Source organism: Epinephelus fuscoguttatus, linkage group LG14 (assembly GCF_011397635.1).
Source record: "Epinephelus fuscoguttatus linkage group LG14, E.fuscoguttatus.final_Chr_v1".
Lineage (NCBI taxonomy): Eukaryota > Metazoa > Chordata > Actinopteri > Perciformes > Serranidae > Epinephelus > Epinephelus fuscoguttatus.
In genome coordinates, this window is record NC_064765.1 from 19,415,571 (window position 1) to 19,427,813 (window position 12,243).

At 40.5% G+C, this 12,243-nt stretch overlaps 1 protein-coding gene across 6 annotated transcripts in view; it reads left to right on the top strand.

Moving 5' to 3' along the window:
* Positions 1–1,104: 1,104 nt before the first annotated feature.
* Positions 1,105–12,243, top strand: part of impg1b (interphotoreceptor matrix proteoglycan 1b) — a 40,247-nt gene continuing 29,108 nt past the window's right edge. For 2 of the 6 annotated variants that reach the window (XM_049596582.1, XM_049596583.1), the window contains exon 1: positions 7,376–7,608. In XM_049596582.1, the coding sequence (XP_049452539.1) occupies positions 7,542–7,608 (67 nt within the window). In that variant the 5' untranslated portion in view covers positions 7,376–7,541. Of the gene's footprint in view, positions 1,484–1,576; positions 1,587–1,742; positions 1,797–3,380; positions 3,526–4,704; positions 4,828–7,375; positions 7,609–12,243 lie in introns of those variants that run through there. The other 4 variants (XM_049596584.1, XM_049596585.1, XM_049596587.1 and 1 more) reach the window with 4 other exon arrangements.

Sequence of the window (12,243 nt, forward strand, 5' to 3'; positions counted from 1 at the left end):
TGGTATCTACAGCCCTGAACATGAGGATCTGAATACAAGACGGATATGAAAACAAATGCTCTTGTGAAGTTTCCTTGAGCAAGGCATTGAATCCCCGCAATCCACTTACTCTGCATGACCTTGACCTTCCTGAAGGACAATACAAGATTATTGAATTTTTTTCCCTACTGACCTCAAACACAGTATTTTAGTTTCCACTCTTTTAAAGCAGAAAAAGTATTTCAGCATCCATAGTTCAGATGTGTTACTGCCACTGCACACATCCTGATGGTTATCAATGAATACATTTAGCAAGACTCGATCTTTTGCATGCCCACATAGCAGTGTGTCTTCTTTAGTGTTAACAGGTTCAAAGGCATCACAAATTCAGCTGCATTAATCTCAAGGCTACTACACTTATGAACTGATCTTCATTACAGATTATGGGTGACTGAAAACATCCTCATCCACTCCAGTAGCCCATAGGTCACAGAGTTCACATTGGCACAGGAACACTGGCAATGGCACTTTCACTGCTGCAGGTCTAGTAGAGTGGATCACACCGATAATCAGCCCAGAGTGGATTTTCCCAAAGAGGAGCGCCACGACAAACATGACTCTAATATTAGACTGTAGCCCTGAGGCACTCGTCTTTCTCAGCTTTCCAAGGGAAGGTTAAAAGTTGGAACCGCACTGGAAAATAATATCAGAGGTTTTTTTATGTTATCTTGAAAAAAAATTGAGACATATAGATCTTATACAGTCTTCAGGGGAAAATACAGTATCTACAAACAAAATTAAAAAACAACAACTTTATTTTGGTATTTACAGTCATAGTTAGGCTATAGGAACTAAATTAGCTCTGTCTACCTGTCTGTCCACTAATATTTACAGTTTATTGAAATAATTTGATGCATCTAAATAGTAGGGCAGCTTGAATTTTTGATGTATTTGTAGAACACAATCACAAATCACCACAAAAGTGGTAATTACTGACTTTACAGAGATTCATGTTTTTTAATTTTTTATATATATAAATACAAAAAATTGCACAAGCAGTAGAGTCCCCACCTGCTGGCAGCAGAATTGAGTGTGTTAGTGGTACTGACTAACTTAGAAATAAAATGGTGTCCGTTAAAACTGATAATGGACACCACGTAAGTAGCTCTGGTGAAACTGTCTGTTCACTATTCCAAATTAATGCACCGGTTACGTAATAGTACCAGCATCTGTAATGTGTTCACAATTAATTTACAACCATAGACTGTAAAAATAACGGACGTGGTTTGTGGACTGCCGTTGTGAAGCCTCGAGTTTGGCGTTTCGGCCGTCGCCATCTTGGATTTCTGGAGCCAGATATGCAAATCTATGCAAATTTTAGAGTAGGGGTCGGGGTCATGGAGGAGTGCGCACGACCACCTACACCGGCAACCTGACTGAACGCTGCACTCGCCAAACCGCTGCTAACAAAGGTAACTTCCATAATTCGAGGCAAACTTTATAGGTAAGTATTAAAATAATGTTAGTAACGTTAGCCAATTGCATACAAATCTACATTTCTACATCTACTCTACAATATTATATACAAGAGGAGTGACGTTAACCTGGTAACGTTAACCTTATTGTAGCGTTAGTTGACGTTACCGTGTGTAGTTAATGTTAGTGTGTGGTGTGAGTTTAGCATAATTGCAATAATATGGTGGTTAAGACGATATGCGTTCTTTCTTTCTCTGTCATAAACGGTAACAGCTGAGAGTAGTCATTCAGTGTCTTATCCTCTGAACACCACAGGAAGGAGACAGCAACACACCCTGCAGGTACTATACCGCCCCTCTGACCTGCAGCTAACGTCCCAACAGCTATTTAACTCTGCCGACAGTTCGTGAAAATTTTGGTATTGATTTGCTAACAGTGACACGGCTGGATAGCTAGCCGGTCTTATTGTGAAACATACTGTCAAATTATATCTACTGTTTGTCAACTATATGCAATGTTATTGACTTTGAATCTTGCTAGCATAACGTTAGCTTTCTGGCTAATAACAGGGCGGACTAGAGTATCTCCCGTTGCTAGGTCGTAACTAAGGTTAGTCCTATTAAGTGGAGAGGTGAATAATGTTTCCATTGCAGAAGAACTTAATGGGGCGGCAATGATTGTTCCAGGTATTAGGTAAACCTTCAGGTGTTACCAAGAAAATTGAGTTAAAACTGTTAGATTTTGACTTCAAAAAAGCATAAAAATATGAATGAATAGTCTTGCTTTTTATTTCTTTGGCAAGTGACCATGGTACCAGCGGGATAATGTCCATGGAGGTGTCCATTAGCGTTAGCTCTTTTTAACGGCCTTCCTGAGGCAGACGGTTCACGCCTCGAAGTCAGCCATTAAAAAGTTATAACTGACACTTTGTCCATTATCCCTTACTTATAATACAACTCAGTAAATATAATAGTTTTAAAATTATAGTTGAAATCACTTGGCTTGAGAGTCACACTGGCAATGACAAGTACATCCAGTGTGGGGTAACACTGTGGGCATGCCCAAGGGCTTTGGCAAGAAAAGCTAACAATTTTGATGCCACTTGAACTGATTGTCTGTTGTCCCTCTGCAACTTGACTGTTTGCCAAGTGCTGTTGTAGTCAATGATTGCCTCATAGTTGGCATAATTATGCAGCCTCGGATGGTCCCATTTTCTGAGTTGGGGGAATGGTTTTTCCCACAGCCGTAAATTTGATCTAAACAGCTCTGGTTTTTCTGAATTTGGTGTGTTCAAGAGCTTTGAGTCACGGTGTGGAAACGACACGGTAGCTACAAAACGTGTTAGATTTTATTACTCAGAGAATTTAAAGAACACATGATAATGAGGTGATTTAGTCCCAGACTTGCTGTTGCACCAGTGTGTCCTCTTAAAGTACTAAAATATTGCTTTACCTGACAGATGCTAATAAATAACTTCTCTAACTATGTAGGACAATCTACACAGACAGCCACTGGTTACAAAATACCATAATACAAATTACATATGAGCAAAAATTTAACATGCAATTATATATGAATTAATAAAAAGTTTCTTACCGTCACCTGAACATTTACTTTTGTCTGCTGTATTTATGCATTTATGGAGTCAATTCCGATTATTCCAACATCACATTAATTCAGGACTAGTATTTCTATGACAGAGGTCACCATGAGCAATGTGGAATATTTTCTACAGCACAAACAAGAAAGTCTGAGTTTTGAAGAAAAATCTGAGGTACAGTAACAAACCTCATGCCCACTAGCTGTGGGATATGGTTTTAATTAAATCAGTGTGCAGATAAAAATATTTAGATTTAATGTGGAGTGGTTCTCCAGTGAAAAAGGGGCTAACTGCTATTTTTTTTTTCTCCTCGTGTTGTATTCAGAGAGGATGGTTCCTGGTCAAGAGCAACCTTTCAGGATCTCAAGCATCTTTCTGAGAGGATTACTAAACATGAAGGCAGCAGTAAAGAGGGCTCAAACTGACAGCGCATACAAACAGGGAACTGAGCAGCACCTTGACGAGAGCAGGTATGTTCCCAGTCTGAATATCACCTGTGGTAAGTAAAGTGTGTGGGGAAAAATGAAATTGTGCTTAAAATATCAATTAGTAAAATGTGTAATTCTGTCTAAAGTCGTTGTAGCCCCACCTAAAAACCCCACTGCACACAAACACGATCTAGCAGCTACAGATCGTGGATATAACAGCAGAGGTGTCTTTTGCTGTGCCAGACTCTGCCAACCAGAGACACCTAGGCTCTGTCCCTAATGAAATAACCTCTTCTGACAGATGGCAAGTACCACTTTCCCTTTGTTGCATAATTAAAACGGACCACTCTAATTGGACAATGATTCAAGTCATCAGGCAGTGGGAGAAGGTCAAGCTTGTCCGAGCAAGATTCTGGTCGAGACTGACAAGGATTTGTTTATTTTGGGAAAAATATCAAAGTGAATATACAGCGAATTTAAGAATGCATTATTAATCTACAAGACTCAGATACAAGATTAGACTGCTGTTATGCATAAGTGATGCTAAAATTCAACAATGATGTTGCATTAGTGTCAGGTTATTTCAGGCTTAAACTTGATAGTAATGCTTAGGGCTGAATGTCAAAGTTTTTTCTTAATCCTCACTCTGAAGCAAAAATCTATGACTTAAGCTTGACCAAGACCGATCTGTGACCCTGACTCTAATCCTGAAAGATATGGGTCAGGGTCACATACCGCAAAGGTCAGGTTTGATTGATTATACAACAGCAAAACATATGCAAAAGAGTGCAAGTGAGGACTCGGCAATCAACACTTTGTTGATACATATATAGTTTAATAGTTAGTTTAATTTACTTGGGGAGGAGAATTTTTGTATGTAAATTTGAAAAGGAGTCCTCTTGAAAAAGACAGTCCTCACAAATGTCAGCGTGGGTGTACTGTGGCCTCTTTCAGTTTATAAATATATGTGAAGATGGTTTTATAATCTTCTCAAATGTGCTGTGATGAGAACAGTCTGTACCTGATGTTACCTTGTCGTCCAGTGCAGAGAGACATTTATTTCTGTGCTTCAGCAGAGTTTGTCTGCTTTTGCAAAATGTCAGTCATGCATTAACTCAATAGATTGATCAAAAGAAAATTTGATGCTATTGATTATATTGTGATCACTTCTCTCATGTCAACTGAGATTATTGTCCCAATAAATGTTTTTTTTTCTGACAGCTATTTTGCATCATGAAATCAAGGTTAATACTGGTACTGTGGAGTTTCTATCAACTGTATTCTACCAGATCCTACCAACTGCGGGAGAGTAAATACCCTGACCACTGACAAACCATTAAGAAGGTAAGCAAATTGTATCCCTTCGTAATCAACACAGAATCACACAAAATATTTATAAATACATTTAAATTTACCATATAATCCTGGATTCGGTGCATGTATTGGCTTTCTGATTTTAAAGGCACATTTAAGGTACATTTTTTAGACTAACAATAATATAAGTTTCCCAGCAGGAGTATATTAACAATAGAAAAGCTGCTCAGGTGCAAAAACATGCAAAAGTTAATTTGCTTGTAATGTACTAACACAATAATTCTTTAATGTAACAGACATGTATACATAAAAATAGCTCTTCAAAGTGGGGCTGGATGATGGGGAGAAAATCAAATATCACAAGGTTTTTGACAAAATATCTCAATTGATATTTTGAAGCTGTTGTAGGGTTGGTGCGTTCGGAACATATTTACACAATGAGATATTTGGATATGAAATCATCAGTAATGTACATATAATTAGGAAGTGGGTAAAGACAAATAATAGAACAGTTAGAACAGTCTAATGAGGTCAGAAAATAACATCACTTTACTGTAATGCAGGCTGTAAAACCAGGAAAAGACAACACTTATGCAATATTATTGATATATCCAAAGTCACAGAGCCCTGACACACAAGGCTGACAGTCAGCTGTTTGTCAATGTCAGGCTGTCAGTGAGTGTTTGTCACCCTAGATTTTGCAGTGTGGAATGTGAGAGAAGCAAACAAACAGCCAAAGTGAGTGAGAATGTGAGATAAACACTTGTTATATGAGGTAAGATTATTTTTTTGTAGCCACTGAGCTCTTTAGCAGGAACGCTTCCTAATGATTTGCATTATTGTTCACTAGTGCTCAGTGAACATTCTTTGTTCTTTCAACATCAGGTTGTGTTGTTAGTGTGCTACTTAGCTAACTAGCATCTTGAATCTGTCCTCTTGGTCTCCTGGTTTCCCTTTTCAAATGACGAATTCAGACTACTACCACCTGCTGGTGTGGAGAGTTATTTCCTCTCAGGCAGGCGTAGAACGTACCTGCCAGTTGGCCGTTGGCTGTAGTCTTTGCATTGTGTTCAAATGCCCTTTTTGGGCTGAGACACAGGCAATGTGAAGCAATGCAGCCATCTACGGCAAAAGTTCTTTGATGTTGGTTTGGCATTTCAGGGCCTTCAGACATGGTACTACTATGTTGCCCGGCCCTAAATCACAGGTTAAAACTCCATTCAGCAAAACTAGCCAACATATAATCTGGATGTGTACATAGGCATTTGTTTGCTAAAATGTTAGCCAGTATAGCTTTTGTCTCCATGTGGCCAAAAAATTGAATAATACAGCTTCAAAATGTGCCACTTGCAATGTAGCCACAATCATTAGTTAAAGGTTCAGATTACTGTGTCAGAACGCAGCCTGGGTGGATTATGTTGCTCTTGAAGAGGCTTATTTACTGCAGCAAATTGTTAACAACCAACAAGCGCAGCTAATCCTCTTCACAGGAAGAGGCAAGGGTGGAGACTAACAACATGGGGCCTTCCCACCCTGATACGCCATAACAGGAGAGGCCACACATGCCTTCACTGTCTCTGCTTACTTCTTCCACCATCTGCAACCACCACCACCTCCAGCACCTAAAAAATAAACTAAAAGAGAAGAGAGGCGATATAGAGGACCAGAGACTTTCCTGATCCTGCTTTTTTCTGCAAAGTCAAATACCTTTGGATGAGAGAAATAGGGAATAAGTGAGCATCAAAAAGACACCTCAGGAAGTGGAGGTGGGTGAATTTTTCCTCCATTTCACAGAAAACCGTGCAAATAGCGGAGGAGGAGGATCAATCAGGTGCATCTACAACAGCCAAAACACAGGGGAAAGGGGGCAGGGTTACATGTAGACACTGCCCTTACAGTCAGAAGAGAGGCCTGAACTTGGCTGTGCAGCTCAAATAGGAATTAGACACATTGTTTTTGGTAGCTGGGTGAATAGCACAGAACAACACTGCAACCCTGACCTCACTTGGCACCCAAAATTGCTGGCCTGGGAGGCAGGGATTTGCTGTGAGCACCCAGGAAGGAGGAATCCAAACTGAGAGCAAGAAGAGGATGAGTTAGAACATTCAAACAGTGACACATAGAGGCGGATAAGAACACACAGAGTCTGGGTGTCAGTGATCAACTTTGGGGCGACTGTAGGAAGTAGTTATCTGATCTAGGCTGGCTGGCCGATCCCCAAGTTTGTGCAGCTGACAGATGAGGGTCCAGAAGGTGGCTAACAGGATGAGGCCGGGCGGCCACGTGGCCCCGCACGGATTACAAGCAGCAAGAAGAAGGTAAAGAGATTAGACTCAAAACAGAGCCTGCTTTTTTAACCTCGTCACTCTTGTCACACTGACAGCGTAGAAGGAAACCTCCTGAGCCAAAATTCCACCCGTTCACCGTCTCTCCTTCCTCTACCTCTCTCCTCCCTCCCTCGCTCCCTTTGCTCATCCACCCATGTAGCCACCTCACTTGTCTACAGGGATCCAACAGCATCCAGGAACTAACTGCTGCTGAAGAACTGAGCTGGAGCACAGATAAGAGTGGACTGGACACCCTCTTTTGGCACAAGCTGAAGACCTTGTCAGCACAGATGAGGACACTGTTGCACCCTCTGCTTATGGACTCGTGACAAAGAGATTGTGGATTTTATTGTTGCTTGCAACAGCCTCTTTACAAATGACAACTCTGGGCTTGAAGACCACATAAATTAGCCCATCATGCTTTTGAAGTCAGGACTTTTCCTCACTTTGTGTCTGTTTACCCTCCAAGCAAGTCGAATCAAAGGTAAGAATCCTGTGGGAGACTGGATTTCTGTCAACATAGTTGAGATTTTTCACCCAGTAATTGCCTTTTATATTATGATTGGAGAACGAGATGTTTGTTTTCACACAGAAGGTTTCAGTAGTTGCATATTTGCAAGTTTGAACAATCTACCTCTTTGAGGCTGCACTTGTAGCAAGGGCAGATGTAATTCTGTCAATAAAGTAGTGATATATTTCTACACACCTTTTTTATACACTTGCCTCAAGAAGGACCAAACTTTGGAAAAAGGTCACTTTATGTTTAGTTACTGACAAATAATTATTTGCTGTGAAGACCTTCCTGCAGGTTTTCTGTCAATGAGGTTTGATTGCATGGCGAGACTTAAAGAACGGGCAATCCACTTCAAGGGCAACGAGGTTTTCCAGTTAAAATTGTGCGTGACTCTGCAGTTTGAAGATTTCTCTCTGCAAATTACAAATTGTTTGCTCATGCTCACTTAGATCTTTGATTTTTTTTAAAGAAAAAATGTCAAGCAGTCAGCAAACCACTTTTGAGGTCATGAATATTCACCATGAATTAAACGGGCAGAGACATAATAGATGTTCACTGAGAAAGATAGCATCACTTCACCAGTGATAACATTTGCGACTGCACTGGTTGTCTTGTTCAGTTTGATGTGCCCGGGCGAGCTCATTATCCTGAAGGAAACAAAAGCCATTCTGTTCCCAGTGTCGCAGGACGCTAATCTTTTCTGGCTTGTAATTCTGCTGCGAGGCCTTTTTGTGGCTGCACCAGGCATTAAGGCCCGCTCAAACACTGCCTCCTCTCGCTCAGGCCCTCGTGTCTCTGCATGTGCAAGTCAGGCTTCAAGCTTACCGATTTCCAAAAACCCATTTAAAAGGTTGTCTCGCTGGCGTGACTATTAATGGAGGCACGCATGATTTGGCTAAATTTCAGGCTGCCTTCTGACCTGCTGGAATGGAAGTGGAAGGTTTGTCGGGTGAATGGGTCTGCCTGACAGACACTAAACTGGGGGATATTTGCCCACAAAGCTACAGGCTGTAATGTCAATGCCCACACATTCTTTGCGTGTTCTTGGTGTTGGGCCAAGTTTGGATTTGAGAAAACAATATTGTTCTTTGTAGAGGTTGTTATTTAGGTGTAATACACTGATTAACACATTTTATACTTGTCTTTCTCCACCACTCATGTCAAGCAAAACATCAATGAATGCCTGTGTTTGGGGCCCTTTTTCAGCTCTTTAATTCTAATTCCCGAATAAAGGCCAGTAGCACAGCAGGCATGCACATTCCTACTACAGCTTAAAGTAGGTGGACACAATGTGATGCAACAACCACCACAAACCTGACCTATAATATTTTATAAGAGTGAACGTGCATCTCTGTCCGTCTCAACAAAATCAATTACAAATTTCACAGAAGTAGTTTGCATGTTTGTTAGCATTCCCAGCTATTCCACCACAACACATATTCAAGTGACAATGATATTATGACATCACAATGTATGAGCGATACCATAGAGAGGCACAATTCCTCGTTTTTCCTTTCTGTTTCCCCCACAGGACATTTCAGAAAAAGATTTGTGCAGTAGTCATTGATTAGAGACAGATCATTTTTTGATCATGTTTGAATTGTGCCATAAATTACACATGAATTTCACGAGTGGTTTGTTGTCGTACAAGTTTGTTTAGTGTGAAACCGCTCAGTGAATTACATCTCTTGGCTCGCACAATATAGCCTGCTTCATTGCCATATTGTTGCTAGGGCAACAGATATGGTCTTGTTTACTTCCTGTCATCTGATGACAAATCATGTAATCTGACACCAATATCAAGGAAAACGAATGAGCATATATAGTTAAAAAAAAAAAAAAACATCAATCAACTTTAGGTAATGTGTGGTTTTGTATTCAGTGGAAACATTTTCCAGTCAAAGGTTTTGGTCGTAGTGGGACTTGACATGCCTGACCCATTAACTTCAATAGTGGTGGCACCCAAGCCTTGCACCAATGCAAAATTCAAATGCTGCCCCTGATGACCCTTCCGTCTGTAATAATTTGCTTGTCATCTACTGCATCAACAACATTCCAATAGGATTAACACTTGGACCTATGTCTAGTTTGAAACGGTTTATACTTCGCCAACACCAGCTAGTTAGCTAGCTAGGTGACTTAGCTATTTCCCACACACAAATGTAACCTTATCTGACCTGATGTGCTTAATCCAGTGACACCTCCCTGGTCTTTTTATCAGCTGATAATAGAAGAACGAATAAGACGTGTTGCTGGAGTTAGTGCATTCCCATAAGAACCACACAGGCATTGTAGCTTCAGTGAGAAAGAAACTACTGACTTCACTTACGTGACATGTAGTCTACTTCAACAGTTTCAGGGAAAACTGCGACTGTCTTGACTTACAAAATTATGTTTTGAATTGACAAACATCACATGTGTAATTCATGGCAAAGTCATAACGGGATCTGAAAATAATTTGTCTGTCGCTTTCAACTATCACACCTATTTTTTTTTACAAACCTAAGGTCCCATGGTGGATCACCAAAAGGGAGAGACTTCATCCCTCTATGATGTTTCCATGTTTCAGCACTGAGTTAGTACAACAACATGCAACATCTCAAAACAAATACAGCGACACAAACAAACTCTGAAAATAAATCTCTTTAAACTGTAGTAATTATTGAAATTCCAGCATATCTTTTTCACAATTACTGTTAGTATTTTTAATATCGTCATTATTATGACCATAACAAATTATTGATTTCATTATTAGTTAAAAAAAAAAAAAAAAAAAACCCTCTATATATTAGTTAATGTTGCAGGGCTTATGTGTTGCATAAGCTTTTACACATGTTTATGATGTTGTGTCAACTCTTGGAAAATGAGACAACACACAGCTGTAGAGCTTCTGAATCTCTGGACTCTACCTGTATTGTTCTTCATCTGCTTGTGGTCCAGTGTTCACCATGCTGGACATGATTATGCTATAGTTAACACAACTTAATGGCTGTCATGGAGATGTGTATTAATGCATGAGATTGTCCTGTTGTCATGTTTATCTTCACAAAAATGCACCATCGCCAACTTAAAGCTCTGTGTCTGATGCCGGTATATCAGTGATTATATTGTTTACACTCAGTTGCTCTTTTCATTTCTCTGTTACCTTCATTCTCCTCCCTAATCCAGAGGAGGCACAGTCTATTATTTGGGTCCGATGACCTAAGTCTGTTTTTGGGGCTCATAAATCCTGGCTTATTGTCTTAGAAAGTCTTCTGAGGTTTGCCACCTGGCATCACAATGAGTTCCTTTCTTCTAAAATAGCTTTGTTCAATGGTGTGACTGTGTTGGAGAGCGTTGACTGGCACACCGGCTTGTGTTGTGGTGTGGAATTACCCTCCTGTAATGCCTCACCGGGGTGGCTGAGCTTGTTTTCTTTACTAAGGTGATCAGAAAATTAGGGCACTTCTTCTCAGTGTGTGCAGCATCTCAGTGTTATACTTTATGGAAAAGTCCTGTGTCTGTGTGTCTGTTACTGTTTGAATGTTTTTATGCAACCAAATTGTTTTTGTAAAATCAGCTGGGTATCCACCTGCACCTCATTTTAATCTCTTTAAGGTTTGCTGTGCACGCACATCCCTTTTCAACTGTAATCCTCATGCGTGCATTTCTACACATTCACACCTGGACGCTGCCCAGCACACTGCTGGCCACTGAGCAGCTTCAGTGAAGCCATGTGGGGTCAGGTCGCCCAAGGGCATCTCAGCAACCATTCCTCAGGGAGAAGCGAGTGTTACTCATTTGCTTTCGCCACACATCTGTGCACTTTGCCAGCATTTGAAATGACAATGTTCCAGTCACAAACCAGCTCCTGAAAGCCTCAGGCCCAAAACGTTTTTACACTACAGTGAATTCAAAAGCTCAAATACAACATTGCACCTTAGAGGGACACAAAAATTACACATGCAAAGGATTTATTGACTCTCCGGGACCCTCTGTGTTTAAAATACTTTTCACTGCAAAGCCAGATGCTATTTATGACCAATGGCAGGGCAAGCAGCAGTTAACTTACAGTAAGAGGGCTGATGCCATTAGGTAACTTGTTGGATTAAGTATCTGTCAAATCAAGTACTCCTCAGTGGTTGTTAGTGTTATCTGCCTGATACCTGCGTACACATTATAAGACTACCAAACATGGGCATTTCAAGGGAATTCCAGTTTCCAGAGTTTCCAGAATTCCGCCCTAAAAAACAGTTTTAGACACGTTTGTAAATGTTTGTTAACTACATTTAATAAAATTCTCCCATGCCCCATATGCTGTTACAATCACTCCTGCATGTGTGGGACGCCCAGTAGCTCACCTGGTAGAGCAGGTGCCCCATGTTCAAAGGCTATGTCATTGCCACAGTAGCCGTGGGCTCAATTCCAACCTGTGGCCCTTTGCTGCATGTTGACCCCTCTCTTCCCCCCTCATGCTCATCCTGTCCGTTCTAATAAAGGCAAAAATGTTGTAAAAATAATCTTAATATTATGACTCTAATATTGCTTGTAAAAACTATTGATACACTATTAACAAGTAGAACGCAGATACAAGTAACCTATTCTTGTGTGTGTTGAACTCTGCAA